Here is a 21,499-nt window from a genome sequence, read left to right as displayed (position 1 = left end):
TTAGCAAGAGTCCATGAGCTAGTGACGTATGGGATATACATTCCTACCAGGAGGGGCAAAGTTTCCCAAACCTTAAAATGCCTATAAATACACCCCTCACCACACCCACAATTCAGTTTTACAAACTTTGCCTCCGATGGAGGTGGTGAAGTAAGTTTGTGCTAGATTCTACGTTGATATGCGCTCCGCAGCAAGTTGGAGCCCGGTTTTCCTCTCAGCGTGCAGTGAATGTCAGAGGGATGTGAGGAGAGTATTGCCTATTTGAATGCAGTGATCTCCTTCTACAGGGTCTATTTCATAGGTTCTCTGTTATCGGTCGTAGAGATTCATCTCTTACCTCCCTTTTCAGATCGACGATATACTCTTATATATACCATTACCTCTGCTGATTCTCGTTTCAGTACTGGTTTGGCTTTCTACAAACATGTAGATGAGTGTCCTGGGGTAAGTAAATCTTATTTTCTGTGACACTCTAAGCTATGGTTGGGCACTTTATTTATAAAGTTCTAAATATATGTATTCAAACATTTATTTGCCTTGACTCAGAATGTTCAACATTCCTTATTTTTCAGACAGTCAGTTTCATATTTGGGATAAATGCATTTGTTTCAATCATTTTTTCTTACCTTAAAAAATTTGACTTTTTCCCTGTGGGCTGTTAGGCTCGCGGGGGCAGAAAATGCTTCATTTTATTGCGTCATTCTTGGCGCAGACTTTTTTGGCGCAAAATTTTTTTTCTGTTTCCGGCGTCATACGTGTCGCCGGAAGTTGCGTCATTTTTTGACGTTTTTTTTTTGCGTCAAAAATGTCGGCGTTCCGGATGTGGCGTCATTTTTGGCGCCAAAAGCATTTAGGCGCCAAATAATGTGGGCGTCTTTTTTGGCGCTAAAAATTATGGGCGTCATTTTTGTCTCCACATTATTTAAGTCTCATTATTTATTGCTTCTGGTTGCTAGAAGCTTGTTCACTGGCATTTTTTTCCCATTCCTGAAACTGTCATTTAAGGAATTTGATCAATTTTGCTTTATATGTTGTTTTTTTCTTTTACATATTGCAAGATGTTCCACGTTGCAACTGAGTCAGAAGATACTTCAGGAAAATCACTGCACAGTGCTGGAGCTACCAAGCTAAGTGTATCTGCTATAAACTTTTGGTATCTGTTTCTCCAGCTGTTATTTGTATTGCATGTCATGTCAAACTTATTAATGCAGATAAAATTTCCTTTAGTACTGTTACATTACCTGTTGCTGTTCCGTCAACATCTAATTTTCAGAGTGTTCCTGATAACATAAGAGATTTTATTTTTTAAATCCATTAAGAAGGCTATGTCTGTTATTTCTCCTTCTAGTATACATAAAAGTCTTTTAAAACTTCTCTTTTTTCAGATGAATTTTTAAATGAACATCATCATTCTGATACTGATAATGGTTCTTCTGGTTCAGAGGTTTCTGTCTCAGAGGTTGATGCTGATAAATCTTTGTATTTGTTCAAGATGGAATTTATTCGTTCTTTACTTAAAGAAGTGTTATTTGCATTAGACATAGAGGATTCTGGTCCTCTTGATACTAAATGTAAACGTTTAAATAAGGTTTTTAAATCTCCTGTAGTTATTCCAGAAGTGTTTTATCTCCCTGATGCTATTTCTGAAGTATTTTCCAGGGAATGGAATAATTTGGGTAATTTATTTACTCCTTCTAGACGTTTAAGCAAATTATATCCTGTGCCATCTGACAGATTAGAGTTTTTTGGGACAAAAATCCCTAAGGTTATGGGGCTGTCTCTACTCCTGCTAATGTACTACTATTCCTACAGCAGATAGTACTTCATTTAAGGATCCTTTAGATAAGAAAATTGAATCCTTTCTAAGAAAAGCTTACTTATGTTCAGGTAATCTTCTTAGACCTGCTATATTTTTAGCGGATGTTGCTGCAGCTTCAACTTTTTGGTTAGAAGTTTTAGCGCAACAAGTAACAGATCATAATTTTATAGCATTATTATTATTCTATAACATGCTAATAATTTTATTGGTGATACCATCTTTTGTTATCATTAGAGTTGATGTCAGGTATATGTCTCTAGCTATTTTAGCTAGAAAATCTTTATGGATTAAACTTGGAATGCTGACATGTCTTCTAAGTCAACTTTGCTTTCCCTTTCTTTCCTTTCCTCACAACAAGGAACAAAAGCCTGATCCTTCATCCTCAGGAGCGGTATCAGTTTGGAAACTATTTCCAGTTTGGAATATATCCAAGCCTTATAGAAACCTATAGCCAGCTCCTAAGTACCTATGAAGGTGCGGCCCTTATTCCAGCTCAGCTGGTATGGGGCAGATTACGTTTTCTTCAAAGAAATTTGGATCAATTCCGTTCTTAATCTCTGGTTTCAGAAACATTGTTTCAGAAAGGTACATAATTGGCTTCAAGTTAAGGCCTCCTGCTAAGAGATTCTTTTCTTTCCCGTGTCCCAGTTAACACAGCAAAGGCTCAGCATTTCTGAAATGTGTTTCAGATCTAGAGTTGGCTGGAGTATTTCTGCCAGTTCCAGTTCTGGAACAGGGGCTGGGGTTTTATTTTATCTCTTCATTGTACCAAAGAAGGTCAATTCCTTCAGACCAGTTCCGGATCTATCATTATTGAATCGTTATGTTAGGATACCAACATTCAAGATGGTTACTGTAGGACTATCCTGCCTTTTGTTTAGCAAGGGCATTATATGTCTACAATAGATTTACAGGATGTGTATCTGCATATTCCGATTCATCCAGATCACTTTTAGTGTCTGAGATTCTCTTTTTAGACAAGCATTACCAGTTTTGTGGCTCTACCGTTTGGCCTAGCCTCAGTTCCAAGAATTTTTTTCAAAGGTTCTCGGTGCCCTTCTTTCTGTAATCAGAGAATAGGGTTTTGGTATTTCCTTATTTGGACGATATCTTGGTACTTGCTCAGTCTTCTCATTTTCGAAGAATCTCATACGAATCGACTTGTGTTGTTTCTTCAAGTTCATGGTTGGAGGATCAATTTACCAATCAGTTCATTGATTCCTCAGACAAGGGTAACCTTTTTAGGTTTCTAGATAAATTCAGTGTCTATGACTCTGTCCTTGTCAGACAAGAGAAGTTTAACATTGATATCAGCTTGTCAAAACCTTCAGTCACAATCATTCCCTTTGGTAGCCTTATGCATGGAAATGTTGGGTCTTAGGACTGCCGCATCAGATGCGATCTCCTTTGCTCGTTTTCACATGCGACCTCTTCAGCTCTGTATGCTGAACCAATGGTGTAGGGATTACTCAAAGATATCTCAATTAATATCTTTAAACCGATTTTACGACACTCTCTGACATGGTGGACAGATCACCATCGTTTAGTTCAGGGGGCTTCTTTGTTCTTCCGACCTGGACTATAATCTCAACAGATGCAAGTCTTACAGGTTGGGGAGCTGTGTGGGGGTATCTGACGGCACAAGGGGTTTGGGAATCTCAGGAGGTGAGATTTCCGATCAATATTTTGGAACTCCGTGCAGTTTTCAGAGCTCTTCAGTCTTGGCCTCTTCTGAAGAGAGAGTTGTTCATTTGTTTTCAGATAGACAATGTCACAACTGTGGCATACATCAATCATCAAGGAGGGACTCACAGTCCTCTGGCTATGAAAGAAGTATCTCGAATTTTGGTTTGGGCGGAATCCAGCTCCTGTCTAATCTCTGCGGTTCATATCCCAGGTATGGACAATTGGAAGGCGGATTATCTCAGTCGCCAAACGTTGCATCCGGGCGAATGGTCTCTTCACCCAGAGGTATTTCTTCAGATTGTTCAAATGTGGGAACTTCCAGAAATAGATCTGATGGCTTCTCATCTAAACAAGAAACTTCCCAGGTATCTGTCCAGATCCCGGGATCCTCAGGCGGAGGCAGTGGATGCATTATCACTTCCTTGGAAGTATCATCCTGCCTATATCTTTCCGCCTCTAGTTCTTCTTCCAAGTGTAATCTCCAAGATTCTGAAGGAATGCTCGTTTGTTCTGCTGGTAGCTCCGGCATTGCCTCACAGGTTTAGAGGCCATCCGGATCTTGTCCGGATGGCCTCTTGCCAACCGTGGACTCTTCCGTTAAGACCAGACCTTTTGTCTCAAGGTCCTTTTTTCCATCAGGATCTGAAATCCTTAAATTTAAAGGTATGGAGATTGAACGCTTGATTCTTGGTCAAAGAGGTTTCTCTGACTCTGTGATTAATACTATGTTACAGGCTCGTAAATCTGTATCCAGAGAGATATATTATAGAGTCTGGAAGACTTATATTTCTTGGTGTCTTTCTCATCATTTTTCTTGGCATTCTTTTAGAATACCGAGAATATTAGTTTCTTCAGGATGGTTTAGATAAGGGTTTGTCCGCAAGTTCCTTGAAAGGTCAAATCTCTGCTCTTTCTGTTCTTTTTCACAGAAAGATTGCTATTCTTCCTGATATTCATTGTTTTGTACAAGCTTTGGTTCGTATAAAGCCTGTCATTAAGTCAATTTCTCCTCCTTGGAGTTTGAATTTGGTTCTGGGGGCTCTTCAAGCTCCTCCATTTGAACCTATGCATTCATTGGATATTAAATTACTTTCTTGGAAAGTTTTGTTCCTTTTGGCCATCTCTTCTGCCAGAAGAGTTTCTGAATAATCTGCTCTTTCTTGTGAGTCTCCTTTTCTGATTTTTCATCAGGATAAGGCGGTGTTGCGAACTTCTTTTGAATTCTTACCTAAGTTGTGAATTCCAACAACATTAGTAGAGACATTGTGGTTCCTTCATTATGTCCTAATCCTAAGAATTCTAAGGAGAAATCGTTGCATTCTTTGGATGTTATTAGAGCTTTGAAATATTATGTTGAAGCTACTAAGTCTTTCCGAAAGACTTCTAGTTTATTTGTTATCTTTTCCGGTTTTAGAAAGGCCAGAAAACTTCTGCCATTTCTTTGGCATCTTGGTTGAAATCTTTAATTCATCTTGCCTATGTTGAGTCGGGTAAGACTCCGCCTCATAGGATTACAGCTCATTCTACTAGGTCAGTTTCTACTTCCTGGGCGTTTAGGAATGAAGCTTCGGTTGATCAGATTTGCAAAGCGGCAACTTGGTCCTCTTTGCATACTTTTACCAAATTCTACCATTTTGTTGTATTTTCTTCTTCTGAAGCAGTTTTTGGTAGAAAAGTACTTCAGGCAGCGGTTTCAGTTTGAATCTTCTGCTTATGTTTTTCATTAAACTTTATTTTGGGTGTGGATTATTTTCAGCAGGAATTGGCTGTCTTTATTTTTATCCCTCCCTCTCTAGTGACTCTTGTGTGGAAAGATCCACATCTTGGGTAGTCATTATCCCATACGTCACTAGCTCATGGACTCTTGCTAATTACATGAAAGAAAACATAATTTATGTAAGAACTTACCTGATAAATTCATTTCTTTCATATTAGCAAGAGTCCATGAGGCCTGCCCTTTTTTGTGGTGGTTATGATTTTTTTGTATAAAGCACAATTATTCCAATTCCTTATTTTATATGCTTTCGCACTTTTTCATTATCACCCCACTTCTTGGCTATTCGTTAAACTGAATTGTGGGTGTGGTGAGGGGTGTATTTATAGGCATTTTAAGGTTTGGGAAACTTTGCCCCTCCTGGTAGGAATGTATATCCCATACGTCACTAGCTCATGGACTCTTGCTAATATGAAAGAAATGAATTTATCAGGTAAGTTCTTACATAAATTATGTTTTTATGTGGCTTACCAGTTTTCTAGCCCCAAAACTAGGACATTTTCTGTCCAGGCCTGATTCACTATGACAGATATGGCTTCGAAATCTAATATTTCCTTCTGTGTGAGGGAAAGATTTGTTTTGATTCTGCAGTTTTCCGTTTGGCAGAGAGAGAATCTGAGAGACAAATGTTCGTTTTATTCTTGCCTTGTGGCGGTTAAAGGAGTCCTCCGCTAAGCCCGAGCAATCCAAGTGTTTATCGTTTTGGAAGATGACTCAGTCCTGGAATAACTCCATACATAGCAGTGGTCCGCAGAACCTAGGTTGGCGTAAGAGACCAGTCCCGGGGTCCTATCTTGACTCGCGTTAGAGTTAGACAATCACTTTTTCAGTCGCTTGTTTTCAGGATCGTTCAGGTCCTGTGGGTTTTGGAGGTCATAGCTAGGCTTAGATTCTCAGCCTCCCAGGACTTTCCTTCTATTGTCCCTGTCTTACAGTTGTGTTCAAATCTGTTTTAACAGATTTTCCTGGACTACTGGTTGGAGGTATCGCTCTCTAGCCTTTTTGTCCAGATCCCTTTGTCCTGAGGGTCATCTTTTTGAACGCCAGGATGGTGAGGTCATGCCAGGAAGGCATAGGGTCTGTGGACTTGGGAGGTTCCCTCCCGGCTACTTCACGGATTTTCAGGCAATTCCTTTGTTCTGAAGTTTAGTCTACTGGACTAATCCCGGTTTTAGATTATAGTATGTTTTTCCTCTCAGTGGCTTAGTGCTCTTTCTGAGGGGATTGAGAGTCTCCCTGGCGATAGGGGTAGTATCTCAGGTTTTGGTAGTGGGCGGAGGCCCACTACTGCTCGCTATCAGCGATCATCTCTCTGGGGGCAGTCATCCGGTCCAGATGTCGCTTTCAGACGTGTCCCTTATCTGGGGATAATGTCGTCACCCGAGGGATTTTTCGGATGGATGTCTGAATTTCCCGCAAGGGTTTGTGGTTTGGGATCCTCAGGTGGAGATAATAAATGCATTAGTGTTGCCTTGGAGGTTCATTACCATTTTTCTTTTTGCTGCCATTTCACTCCTTCCTCAAGTGGTGGCTCTAACCTAGCAGGAGCAGGCGTCAGGGTTGCTGATTGCTCCATTGCGACCTCAAAGATCGCGGTTTAGGGGGAATGTCGTCTTCCATAAAGCTTGCCTTATCTCAGGGATCTGTTGTTTCAGGGTCCCTTTGCTTCTTCGACATTAAAATTCTGAGGCGGACTGCGTGGAGATTGACACTTAGTCTTAGACAGTTTTTTTTCTGAGAGGTTATGGCCCTCTAGCACGTATCTGGTTCCTCGTCAGGAGGACCCCCTTCTTCTGTGAAGAGCGTGGTTTGTCCAAGCTCTCTATCAGGTGTGCCAGGCTTATTCTACTTTCAGAATGATCTGGTGATGGGCCGCTTAGCTGGTTCATTGTTCTGACAGTTTGACCCTGTCTGTTTCGGTCTGGAGGCTCACTGAGCTTCAGGATGTACAGTTTCTATTTCCTTTTGTTAGGGTTCAGTCTACAATCAGACTGGGACGATCGGATGCTCTTCCGTGGAGCTTAGATCTTATTCTCCTGGCTGCATTGGGCTAATTTGAACCTATGCATTGTCATTAGGTTGTTATCCTGTAGGATTCTTTGTCCGTTTAAATTTTGCTTCTGCGTGCAGAGGTCTCTGAGACTGCGACCTTGCATTGCGACCCTCCTTATCTGGTGTTTTCTCGATAATAGGGCTGTTCTACGAACCTAGTTTAGTCTTGCCTCCTAGGGTCATGTCAATTCGCAATTTCCATCAAGAAATTGTGGTTCATTTATTTTGTCCTATTCCTTCTTCTTTGAGGGAAAGTTTTCCATATGGAATGGGTTTGTACCTTATGAAGTTCAGGCTATGTAGGCATAGACAGATTTTTTTCACTGTTTGTTTTCTATATGGGAATTGTAAGGGTCAGTTGGCTCTTTGACTTTCTTATCTTTTAGTTGGGGAGTATCTTCTGCTTGGCATAAGAGACAGCGGGACACGAGGCTCTTCAGAGGATTACGGCTCATGCTTCAAGAGCTGTGTCATCTTTTGGGCCCTTTATAATAAGGCCTCTGTGGATCAGATTTGTAGGGTGGCTACCTGGGTCTCCTTACATTCTTTTTCCTAAATTTTAACATTGGAGATAGGGTTTTTGCAGGCTGTGGTGCCCTCAGATGGGGTCCGCCTCTCCTTTTTTCCCCTCCCGTTAGCATTCAGTGTCCTCTAGAGCTTGGGTATTATTTCCCACAAGTAAGGAATGCAGCTGTGGACTCTCCCTGTATTAAGAAGGAAAACATAAATTATGCTTACCTGATAATTTCCTTTCCTTCTGTACAGGGAGAGTCCACAGCTCCCACCGGGTTCTCCGATGGGCGGCCCTAAATTTTAACTTTTTTTTTTTTTCCTTCTTCTGGCACCTTTTTCACCCTGATATTTCTCCTACTGTTTCCTCGGCAGAATGACTGGGGAAGTGGGGGAGGTATTTAAGCGTTTGGCTGGGGTGTCTTTGTCTCCTCCTGGTGGCCAGGTTCAGTATTTCCCACAAGTAAGGAATACAGCTTTGGACTCTCCCTGTACAGAAGGAAAGGAAATTATCAGGTAAGCATAATTTGTGTTTTTTGCTTTAAAAAAGAGTTGTCATTACTTGTTGCTAAAAACAGTTTGGATGGGTTTAAATCAAAACTGTATGGGTCAGAATTATATCCAATTCAAATTCTGCAGAAAAACATATTAAGGAAAAAAACATATCTACAAATAATATACAAAATGCAAACATTTCTGTAAATAATACACAAATGTTTGCATTTTGTATATTATTTGTACATATATGTTTTCCTTAATATGTTGTTCTGCATAATTTGAATTGGATATAATTGTGACACACAGTTTTTTTAATGGTCTCATGTTGTTATTATTGAATTTAGGGACATTAAAGAGTTAATGTGTAAGATTACCTAGTGCCATTATATAAGACATCAGGTGTATCATCATTGGTCTATGAGGAAGCGCCTCTAGAGGGTGTGAAACGCGTCAGACGTTTTTTCCGTGTTCTGTACTCATGTTTTAACTTGATGAAATAAATATTTCCTTTTAAATTCACTGCTGTGCTGCTGGACTTGTACATTGAAACTGCAGTTGGTTCTCTGCCTTTGTACTGGCATCGCACCCTGCCTATGTGTTGTCTCTCTTTGCTGCCGTATATTTTCGTTTGTGGCGCCTGACGTCACTAGTGACAGTCGCAGATTGTTTGCTGCTTGGTGAGTTTGGAGCGGCTGCTCTGTAATTCAATTTGTATACATTTAACCCCTTTTCCAAGCGTACTGTACTGACATAGTACCTACGTCCAACACAAAGGTGCATGCTGCTGTGTCCGCTGTCAGCTTAGACAGCAGAGACTGCAGCTGGGGGCAGAAGGCATCTGCCTTCATATGGTAAGGAAGCACTGATTTGCTCCTTTACCATATGAAGCCAGATTGCCAATCGTTAGAGTCACACTGTCTGTGTCACTCTCTCTAACAATCTTCCATTGGTGCTGGTGAGAATGGTAGGAGAAGATGCGGCCCAGCAGAGGAGTGAGGGAGGGGCGGGGTTTCCTACACTACAGCAAAAAGGCAGGGGAGAGGGAGGAATGGGGCCCTACACTATGAAATCAAATCGGCTAAGGGGGGCCCTACGCTACAGAAAAAGGGTGTTTGAGGAGGGATGGATCATTGGGACTCTACACTACTGAAAAGAAATTAACTAATTTGTTACTGTCAGACTTACTGCCAGTAACAAATGTGGGAGGGTAAGAGAGCTTTTGGGGGGATCAGGGAGGTGGGATTGTGAGGAGGGACCCCTACACTACAGAAATAAATGAATGAAAACTAATTGCAAAGCCAAGCATGTTTGCTTTTCTAAACAAATTAGACCCCATTAGACAACCATTTGTGTTATGACTGCTGAAAAAGTTATTTTTTTTTTTATTTTTATTTTTTTAAAAATATGATTGTATTAGGCGGCCAAATTAGTGGCATCATACCAAAATGGGCCTAGATCAATATTTGGGGTTGTCTACTTTAAAAATATGTATAGTTTTCATATGTAAATTAAAAAACAAACGCTCATGTTTTCTTTGAACGGAGTAATAGCAAAAATGCTAATATTTCTTTGGCAAATTTTTTTCTCAAATTCCCTGTAGCGAAAGGGTTAAAGGGATACTAAACCCAATTTTTTTTTCTTTAATGATTCAAATAGAGCATGCAATTTTAAGCAATTTTCTACTTTACTCTTATCAACTTTTGTTTATCTTGCTATCTTTATTTGAAAAGCAGGAATGTAAAGCTTAGGAGCTGGCCCATTTTTGGTTCAGCACCTGTGTAGCGCTTGGTGATTGGTGGCTAAATGTAGCCAGTGGCGGTTCTAGAACTTAATATTTGGGGGGTCTAATTAGGTGCCTTACAAAGGTGGTGGACATAATTACATGGATAGCACCCCCATAGAACTACCAGTGATAATCACTACTAATATATATCATCATTGTGGTAGAAATACTTACGGGTATAGGTGTTTCAGCTTCCATTGCCATGGTTGTGTTTCTCACGTGCATGGAGAAGTGATTGAAGGAACTAAATACTAAATGTATTGGTTTATTCTGCTGTATGTAACTTCAACTTGGCACAATTTAAAGGCTCACTATACAGACATTGACTCACTTTTTGGCAGTAAAATCACCATGTTTAAATGCTTCTCTTTTTTATTAAAGGGACACTGAACTCAAATTTTTTCTTTTGTAATTCAGAAAGAGCATGCAATTTTAAGCAACTTTCTAATTTACTCCTATTATCAATTTTTCTTTGTTCTCTTGCTATCATTATTTGAAAAAAAAGGCATCTAAGCTTTTTTTTTGTTTTCAGTACTCTGGACAGCACTTTTTAATTGGTGGATGAATTTATACACCAATCAGCAAGGACAACCCAGGTTGTTCACCAAAAATGGTCCGGCATCTAAACTTACATTCTTGCATTTCAAATAAAGATACCAAGAGAATGAAGAAAATTTGATAATAGGAGTAAATTAGAAAGTTGCTTAAAATTTCATGCTCAATCTGAATCACGAAAGAAAAATTTTGGGTACAGTGTCCCTTTAATGTTACAGTATCCACAAAAGCCATATGTTGTCACTTAATATAAAGAGATTAATCAGCGAGTAAGTCTTTTTCTCTCTCTCTCTTATTGCAGGAAGCTATTATCCAAATAATGAAGATGAGAAAGAAAATTACTAATGCACAGCTCCAGACTGAACTTGTAGAAATTTTGAAAAATATGTTCTTGCCCCAGAAGAAAATGATAAAAGAGCAAATAGAATGGCTTATAGAACACAAATACATCCGAAGAGATGAGTCCGATATCAATACCTTCTTATACATGGCGTAATCTAAAGACCATACAACAATAAAGAAAAAACAAACATAAAACGAGTGGTTGGAGCAGGCCATCTCACACCCATTTATGCTAAAAGCGAACTTCTACTGACTTTTTTATTGCATAACTATAACAGTCCCTGCCTTACCTTACTCAAGGACGACATTATATTTTGCCAATGTCATTATGCCAGCATGACAGCATTCCTTTCATGTTGTTTTTACCAGCATGCTGTTTTATGGGAAAATCTCATTTATGAAGAATGCGTTGTGAGCTTAAAACTAGATTTAATTTGGTCCAACCAGGAACGCGGTATTTTATTTAATATAAAGGATTCTTACCCAGGGTGGAAACAAATTTACATTTTCATGCACTGATGAACTGCTGTAATTCTGTAGTTTTGTTTAAAAAAAAAAAAAGAAAAGAAAAAAGTAGAAAAAAAAATTACAACTTTAAAATAGCACTTTTCACTTTTGAGTATTGCATTAATTTAACATCAAAGTTCGACCATTTCTGCACATCTTTTGTGAAAATTTTATGCATATCCTAATTCGAAGAGGTTTGTAAAAGTAAACGTTGACTCAAGCAGTGCTTTTGATATAATAATTTTAAGTCCGCTTTTTGTGTAAAGAAACCAAGTGAACAAACTATGTGGCAACCTATGTGCTTAAATGAATTTATTTAACTTGACAAATCAAATACTCCTGTAGGAAATCTGAGCCACAAAAAATTACAATCAATTTACTTCCAGATTCCATTTTTTTCACGCTTCTAGCAAGTAAAGTGTTTATGGACAAAAAAATATATATATGTTTTTTTTCTTGCTTAAAATGCAGAATTTGCTGCTAATTGCGCCCCCTCACTCAGGTTTTTTTTTTGTTTTTTTTACTTTAATTTACATAGCTTTGATTTGATCAGCCAATCAGAGGCAAAATCATCTAAGTGTAGCAGCCCCTGTACCATGTTGCTGCAGCCTTTGATTGGTCGTTCACAAAAAAGTAATGTTGATTAAATGCATCACATCAATATTTCATACTTCAATTGTGTGTCAATTTTAACTGCTTTAACTGAAAAATGCATAACGTTTTTCACCAAGTTATGTAGCAAACAGTGAACTTTAGTATTAGTTGGACAAAGAGGAATTATTGTCATTTTTATCATACTGTAGATAATTGGCTAGTTATACAGTATCCTATATGTTGCTTCCTATTTGTCATTTATGAATACCAGTGGAAGGTAAATAAATTTTCACAAACACGTTTGTGTGTGTCTGTGTGTACATATACCCACACACACACATGTACACATACACATACCCACACACATACACATACCCACACACGTACACATACCCACACACGTACACATACCCACACACACATGTACATATACCCACATACCCCCACACGTACACATACCCCCACACGTACACATACCCCCACACGTACACATACCCCCACACGTACACATACCCCCACTCGTACACATACCCCCACTCGTACACATACCCCCACTCGTACACATACCCCCACACGTACACATACCCCCACACCCACACACACGCACACACATGTACACATACACTTGTACACACATGTACACATACCCACACACGTACATGTACACATACCCACACATACACATACCCACACATACACACACACACATGTACACATACCCACACATACACACGTACACATACCCACACGTACACATACCCACATGTACACATACCCACACACATACCCACACATGTACACACACACATGTACACACACACGTGTACATGTACACACACACGTGTACATGTACACACACACGTGTACATGTACACACACACGTGTACATGTACACACACACGTGTACATGTACACACACACGTGTACATATACACACACACGTACACATACACACACACGTACACATATACACACACACGCACACATATACGTACACATATACACACACGTACACATATACACATACACGTACACATACACACACACATGTACACATACAAATAAGAGATATTACAATATTTGAATTGATTTTAAGAAATCTAATTTCAGAATAGCTGTCCAGACAATTAATATATTCATAAGCTTCAAATCCTTTTTCTCATGCGATAAAGTGAACACATGTATTTAACACAAATTTCCTGTACTTTTTATTGTAAACTTGTCTTTCTTTGTTCAGAAAGTTGTGCAATTTGAAAACCCATCTGTAAAAACTGTATAAAAATTCAATTAGATTAACAATATTACATTCTATATAAACTTTTTGGGAAGGAAATTGGGTGTAAGAAGAAATAGAGAAAGCATTAACATCCCAATTTTTTTACACATTGACATTTCTTAATGTCCACACACTAAACTCATTGCATCCAGTACAGAATCATAGAACACATTCAAATTTAGTTTGTATCATTGTGCTAATAATGTTTATAGTTCCCAAGAAATATACAGCTATTTGTTGAATTATGATTGTGGGGGTTTTTTTCTTTCTTAATCCTTCTTAGTTTTGAATAAAGTTATGTATTAAGCCATCTAAAAATAGTTACCTTAAAAGGTTGTTTTGATAAATGAATGTGTGTAGACTCCCCCCATATCATGCTGTTGTAATATCAAATGATCTCTGTTGGTGGATACAAAACCTCATGTCACATCGTATAGGTAAAAACTTTCCAAAGGGATTTGGGACTTTCTTTTCATAAACTCTATTCTCTTCCCTGCAGACTTTAGTTTTCTTGTTTTTAACATTTTTGGAGTATAGGAGCATGGCTCAGCAGTTTACATATGGGAAAAACAAGGTGTGTGCCAGGAGTGTTTAAGCATTTTGTCATTGGTTGTAATTCCCTCACTGTGTATGGCTACTGCACTCTCTCTTGTAGTTGGTCCAGCCATGTTCCCTATTAATGAGAGAATTATTTCTTATCTGCAGCCTTATCTTTATATGCCTATTTATCAAAAGAATGTAGTTCATTGTGTGACATACCTATTAAATAATATAGGTGGATTAGATTATAGCAGGTCCTGATTAGTCAACAAATGTGCTTTAGCAAAAGAGAAAATTATTTATTATTATTAGGATCACTATTTTTTATTACTTTTCTATCCTTTTTCATAGAATATTGATAGCAAAGACTTTATTTGTGTCCCAAATCTGTGTGTTGTGCTCAGTGTAACACTCTTCCTATTTTTTAAGGTTTCTCTATACATAGGGCTAGATTTATCATTAGCCAAAAGTACAGATCGGTTTCAGGCGGTCTCATTTGAGCCTGCCCTTTCCGCCAACTTAGAGTTGATGAATGCAAATCGCCCCAGATTCATTTGACTGCTCTACAGTCACGCAGTTGGTTGACTGAAGGTAGGGGGGCAAAATTGCACGATCATTGGTTCATGCAATGGTATATATGGAGAACAAATGAGCCACACAATTTGCGGTGAAATGCGGATAGGTTTACATGTGAACCCTGTCCCCAAATTGATAAATCTATCCCAAATATGCGGTAAAGCAGTAGACTGCCTCTGCTGTACCAGAACTGATATTGTAGTAAAAGTGAAAAAAAAACAGGATCCAGAGGTTTTTCAGTATATTACTTTAGCTTCTTCTGAAGGTTGTAAATCTTGGAATATCCTTACAGGGGACATGCAAGTGTGGTAATAAAATGCATTAGTTTGTTAAAGCATGTTATGAAACATTTTGCTGCACTATGTCCTAATGAATTAGAGCATTTCTTAAATACACTAGAACAGGGTTTTTAAAACTTTTTTTTCCAAAGACCCAGTGCCATGATACCACATACCTTTGCGGCCCTATGTTTATGCTTAGTCTGAAAATTTAAGTAATATACAAGAAGATAGCTACAATTTGTTGACTAAAATGAGTGCGTACATTTATACCTGATTATGGTCAAACTTGAAAGTTTTGTAAAAGGCTTATAACACACACTCTTATACAACACATACACACACACTCATACAACACTCACACATTCTCTCATACAACACTCACACACTCTTTCATACAATACTCGCACACTCTCTCATACAATACTCACACAACTTTCTCATACAACACTTGCACACTCATACAACACTTGCACACTCTCTTATACAACACTCGCACACTCTCTTATACAACACTCGCACACTCTCTTATACAACACTCGCACACTCTCTTATACAACACACTCGCACACTCTCTTATACAACACACTCGCACACTCTCTCATACAACACACTCGCACACTCTCTCATACAACACACTCGCACACTCTCTCATACAACACACTCGCACACTCTCTCATACAACACACTCGCACACTCTCTCATACAACACACACACCACACACTCTCATTCAACACACACTCTCATTCAACATACAACACACACACACAAGTCAACACCCAGTAAGGTGTCCCGACCTGTGGTTTGAAGAACCCTGTCACATTCCACAAAATGATACATGGTGTTTTCCCAATCGGTTGTATGTAGTCAGGGCTCTAGTAGATTTGCTTGACAGCTACTATGGTTATTTACTGTACTACCTATTGTTCACCAATCTGGTTGTAAAAAGGAGATGAAAACACTGTTTCTTTATTCCGTTGTATTCGTTCTTCCATCTTTGTGGCTTAGGATGAAATCGCCACTCTGGAGCTCCTTGCGGTTTTTTGATATGTTTGTTTACGAGCACATTGGTACTTTAGAGATAAGCAAAGACTTCCATCATAGGGGCAGTTTTTTTTTTCTATTGGTCCATTTATGAATAGCATTTATAATATTTCAAGAGTCTTATCCTGTTTATAATTGTGGTACATTCAAATCTTCATACTTGAAGTGATATACCAGTAATGCTTGCATTTTATAATCTCATGTCTCGAGACCAGAGTCATGAGGATCCAATTTCTCCTCTATCCAAATGTGAAATAACGCTGTAGGGGAGGGAGATGAATCGGAGGGATCTAACAACTGTAAGTAGCACAAGGCTATATACCCACCTATGAAGATTGTGTCATATCTCCAAGTATGAAATTGTATTTTTTTTAAACATAAGAGTATCTGTCTAATCCTGTGTTCATGGTCCGGTATAGCACAGTGCACTACCAGAGAGTATCAGAACCCTGTGTGTGTTTATATTTAAACTGGTATGTATATTTAAGCTGGTATGTAACCATCAATGACATTTAGTGTGGCCTTAAAAAAAAAAAAAAAAAAGAAGAAGAATAATTAATAGCATCATTGTGTTACTCTGTCCTAACTATATAATAAATGCTGTCAGCACTTGGTTTTTGTTCCAAGATATAACCAACAAGGGGATTCTATCTGTTTTTACAATTCCCCACATGGGAGGGAGTGATTAATGGTAATCGTACATGTTTTCCTGATGTATATGCAGACTTTATAAACATTACTCTGCTATTCTCAATTTATATGCAATTTGGTTAGTGACAACTTAGTTTGTCCACAAAACTTTTCAGCAGTGGGTTCAGTGACCATGTAGATGGTCTGCAAATTAAGCACTAAAGAAGTGAAATCGGGTAGAGCAGCACATTGTGCAAGAAATGAAACATAATGAACATTTTTATGTAAATAAGTTTAGTTTTCATAAGCATTTTTTGGTTCTATCTCACTGGTTTTCAAACCTGTCCTCAGACCTCCCTAAGCGGCCACATTTTAAAAATCAGCTGAATAGTAAACCTGGTTATTTTACCTGCTCTCTTCCAAGGTTATCCAGAAAATCTGGTCTGATGGGGAAGCCTGAGGACAGGTTTGAAAACCAGTGTTCTAGAGAGAAAGCAAGTGGTTAAAGTTGCAGCATGGTCTAATGAGAGCCTAGATTTTTGTACTTCCACTGAAGATTTTTTTCTCTGCTCAGCTAATAGGTCTCACTGTCTACAAGCAATTGCTATGTTAAGCATTCAGCTAGAACAACCTACTAAGATTATTGCATTCTCAATTACAATTTTCTAGTAGATCTATAGGCAAAATATGGTCCAGTCTTCTACAGATATACAGTATAGCATTACCTTTAAACTGGTATTTTTCTTTTTTTTCTTAACTGTTGTGTCCAAAAGTATCTAAACTTTGTAGAAATGCATATTCCCCTCTTTCTTTTTCTTTCTTTTTTTTTTTTTTTTTAACTTTTAAAGGTATTTTATACAGGGGGAAACAATATTATACAGATAAAGATTTAATTGTCCTGTAAGGTGCAAAGTTGTATCATATCGGGCAGGAATGTTCAACCTTGACACTCTACAGGTTTTAGAATTACATTTTCTCATGATGCGCATACACTTTAAGTTGGATGAGCAGTGCCAAGGTTGAGCTCGCCTGATATAGGGGTTATTTGTTCCGCAGGTTTTTTATCATACCGAAATCATAGTTTCTATTCTACTTTGCCTGGAAATACTACCTTAGTAAATGGTTCCTAAATGACATCTGTAAAACTAACAAAGAACACTTTGTTGTATACACTAGTCTGGAGTGTTGAGCAAACTTGGGTTTATAGGTTGTTACGTTTATCTGTACGGTATTTACAATTTTGAATGTGTGCCACTACAAATGGATGATGCTGTACAATCTGGAATCATAGCAGTTATGTATGGCAGTCCAATAATGTACTGCTTTTTGAATTTTATTTTTTAACTTGTATAATTTATTTTCCTGCGAATAAAAATAGTCTAAAAGACTGCTTCTTGTGTAAAATGTGGTTTTGTTTTGTTTTTTGTTTGTGTGAAGCATTATTTAAATCTAGGTAAAATGCTATTTGTTCTTGCATCAGTGAAAGCTAATTATTTCACTGAATTGGTCTGTTCCACAATTTAACAAGGAAAGAAAAGGCACCTCATGGTATTGTGTGAAGTCAGGAAAAAGAGCATTAACAAGCAAACACTAGTGTGGTGTAGTATCAGCGTTCTGATTCCTCTCAGTGATCCAACTTCACCTGGCCATCTCAAATAAAGTCCTTAAAGGGACATGAAACACATTTTTCTTTCGTGATTCAGAGTATACAATTTTAAATAACTTCAATTTATTTCTATTATATTTGCTTCATTGTCTTCTTATCCTTTGTTGATAAGAAAGCATCAGGGGTCTGATGATCAAAACCTCAACAGCATAGAGAGAAATCTCTCCAAATCTTTGGGGGCTTTTTTGAGCATTATATTGTAATGTAGGTGTGTCTCCTTCACGTACTGTACCCTATACAGCTAGATAAAAACATATCTCACAATACAATTTGCCTTTCTAAATTTTGTTAGGGACCTCACAGTACTGATAAAGACCTCTTAGATCATCTTGAGTGGATAGCTTTAGACCACTGGATTTCAAACCTGTCCTCCGGCCTCCCCAACAGTCCAGGTTTTCTGGATAACCTCGGATGAGAGCAGGTAAAATACCCATGTTTGCTAATCAGCTGATTATTCACCTGTGCTCCAGTTCATATATATATATAAAATGTGGCCTGTTAGGGAGGCCTGAGGACTGGTTTGAAAACCAGTGCTTTAGAGTATCTGGCCCATGTGAGCCAATGGCAAGAGGCATTTATGGGCAGCCACCAATGGGCAGCTAGTTCCCAGTAATGTATTGCTGATCCTGATTACTTCCAGAGGAGGAGGTGGAGCTATGTGTGGCGCAAACTCTAGGTCACTGGTTTTCAAACCTGTCCTCAGACCTCCCCAACAGGGCCAGTGTTTTGGGATTACCTTGGGTGAGATCTGGTAAAATAACCATATTTACTAATCATCTGTTTATTTCACCTGTGCTCTAGTTCAGATATACTCAAAATGTGGCCTGTTAGGGAGGCATAAGGACAGGTTTGAAAACCAGTGCTCTAGGTGAACCCTAGGTGCTCAGTCCAAGAACAGAACCTAGCAAAACACTATACCCCGTATTTTCCTGTGCCATTGATCCCGATGGTGTTATTAAAGCCGTCTGTATTCAAGCAATGTGCAGCCCCCACGCTGTTATTCCCTATGTGTTGGTACTGGGAGCCCGTGGGAGAAAGCTGTAACAGCAGGCACATTGTGCACTCTGAAGTCACTATACGGGCAACAAGGGGGATCCCTACCCCAGGATCCAGTCGCCGGATTCCATAAAAAAGATAAAGTGACAAGTGCTGAGTTACAGATTCATAAAATGGGTACAATTTAAAGGACTGGCATAAGATATTAGGTATTTATAAAGCGCCAGCAGATTACGTAGCGCTATACAAGAAATAATGGATGCATTAAATACACAAACAAGTACAGTATTGGGGTACATTACAGTTGTAGGTGCAATAATTGAGTTATACAAAAGGAGAGGAATGCCCTGCCCTTGAGCACAATCGGTAGTAGTTCCCTTTAAATACAAAGTGGCCTACAGGTAGAGAGGCTCTCAAGCTTACAATCTAAAGGAGAGGGAATGGACACAAAAGGTGAGGAAGAAGGGAAATAAGTCTGATATAAGGCACTGTAAACTGAGAGTGGGTGAAATGTGTGGTGAGTAAATGAGGGTTGGAAAAGTGTAACAGAATATGATAAAGTGTCAGTTCAGAGGCTATGAGTGTGAAGTAGTGTCTCTATCCTGGATCATTAGTGACAGCTGCACCTAATTGCTCTTAGGTGTTTATATATTAAAGGGACAGTCTACACCATCATTTTTATTGTTTTAAAAGATAGATAATCCCTTTATAACCCATTCCCCAGTTTTGCATAACCAACACAGTTATAATAATATACTTTTAACCTCTGTGATTACCTTGTATCTAAGCCTGTGCAAACTGCTCCTTTATTTTAGTTCTTTTGACAGACTTGCAGTTTAGCCAATCAGTGCCTGCTCCCAGATAACTTCACGTGCACAAGCACAGTGTTATCTATATGAAATACGTAAACTAACACCCTCTAGTGGTGAAAAACTGTTAAAATGCATTCTGAAAAGAGGTGGCCTTCAAGGTCCAAGAAATTAGCATATGAACCTCCTAAGTTAAGCTTTCAACTAAGAATACCAAGAGAACAAAGAAAAATTGGTGATAAAAGTAAATTGGAAAATTGTTTAAAATTACATGCTCTATCTGAATCATTAAAGTTTATTTTGGCCTAGACTGTCCCTTTAAGGTAAACACCAGGGTGGGAGGTGGATGGAGGCTTGGTGGGCTAGTGCATGCAGAGAGTGTTTTTAAAAGAGAATCTAAATACCAATTTTCACGTCTGTAACATCTTTGGGTTTTTGAGAAATAGTTATCCTCATAAATCAGCCCCCCCTTTGAACCCTCTTAAGTGGATTTTGGGAAAATGGTAAAACACGTTTCTTTATTTTTCAAGGAGAATCTAAATACCAATAAACTTGTCTGTAACGTCTTTGTTTTCTTCTATAAGGTAAGACGAGTCCACGGATTCATCCTTTACTTGTGGGATATTATCCTCCTGCTAACAGGAAGTGGCAAAGAGCACCACAGCAGAGCTGTCTATATAGCTCCTCCCTTAGCTCCACCCCCAGTCATTCTCTTTGCCTATTCTAAGTACTAGGAAGGGTAAAGTGAAAGAGGTGATAAAATATTAGTTTTTAATTTCTTCAAGCAAGAGTTTGTTATTTTAAATGGTACCAGTGTGTACTATTTACTCTCAGGCAGCAGATGGATGAAGACTTCTGCCTAGAGGATGATGATCTTAGCATTTGTGACTAAGGTCCAGTGCTGTTCCCACAGAGGCTGAGGAGTACAGGAAACTTCAGCATGAGGAACGTTTTCATGCTATGCAGCAGTGAGGTATGTTCAGTCATATTTTTCTGGAGAAACTGTGTATTTCAGAAAGGCTGACAGTATCCCCATGAGGATAAGGAGTAATCCTAAGAGTTATAAGAAGGGCATTACTAAGCTTGCAAAAGGGGCTAATTACAAAATTGGTTGACACTGAGTTGTAAATGTTTGTGGGCAAACGTTTTTTGAACTGGGAGTGCGGTTTAACGTTTTGTGGGCAATAACATTTTGGGCAACTTTATTGAGGGTACACTTGGCTTATTTTTGGGTCTCAGAACCCACATGGCTAGTTGAAAACCACCCTGGTGCGGTTCTTTGAGGCTGTAGAGACATTGAGTGAGATGGGCGGAGCCTATTTTTGTGCCTCAGATGCGCAGTTATTTTCTCGCAACAAGCTCTAACTCCTGAGGACCCTGGTGAATGTTTTTGGGCCAAATCGAAGCTTTTACCCCATATTTACTATCCCTGAGGGCAGGTAGGGCCACAGCAGGGCTGTGGCAAGGTGCTGAGGTTTTTTTTTCCGGATTTAGGCCTAATTTCAATCCGGTTTGCACATCAAAGGGTTAAATGTTAAAATTCCTTGTGGGGCAATTTTAACT

The 21,499-nt window shown here is 38.8% G+C and overlaps 1 protein-coding gene across 2 annotated transcripts in view; it reads left to right on the top strand.

Annotated features, from left to right (window-relative positions):
• Window positions 1–17,869, top strand: part of CUL5 (cullin 5) — a 281,093-nt gene extending 263,224 nt beyond the window's left edge. For both annotated transcript variants that reach the window (XM_053708551.1, XM_053708552.1), the window contains one exon: window positions 10,979–17,869. In XM_053708551.1, coding sequence (XP_053564526.1) covers window positions 10,979–11,173 — 195 coding nt within the window. In that variant the 3' untranslated portion in view covers window positions 11,174–17,869. The remainder of the gene's footprint in view (window positions 1–10,978) is intronic.
• Window positions 17,870–21,499: the final 3,630 nt, after the last annotated feature.

The sequence above is a fragment of the Bombina bombina genome, chromosome 3, assembly GCF_027579735.1.
Source record: "Bombina bombina isolate aBomBom1 chromosome 3, aBomBom1.pri, whole genome shotgun sequence".
In the NCBI taxonomy this organism is placed as follows: domain Eukaryota; kingdom Metazoa; phylum Chordata; class Amphibia; order Anura; family Bombinatoridae; genus Bombina; species Bombina bombina.
Note: the sequence above shows the minus strand (reverse complement) of the source record. Positions and strands in the feature narration are given on the sequence as shown.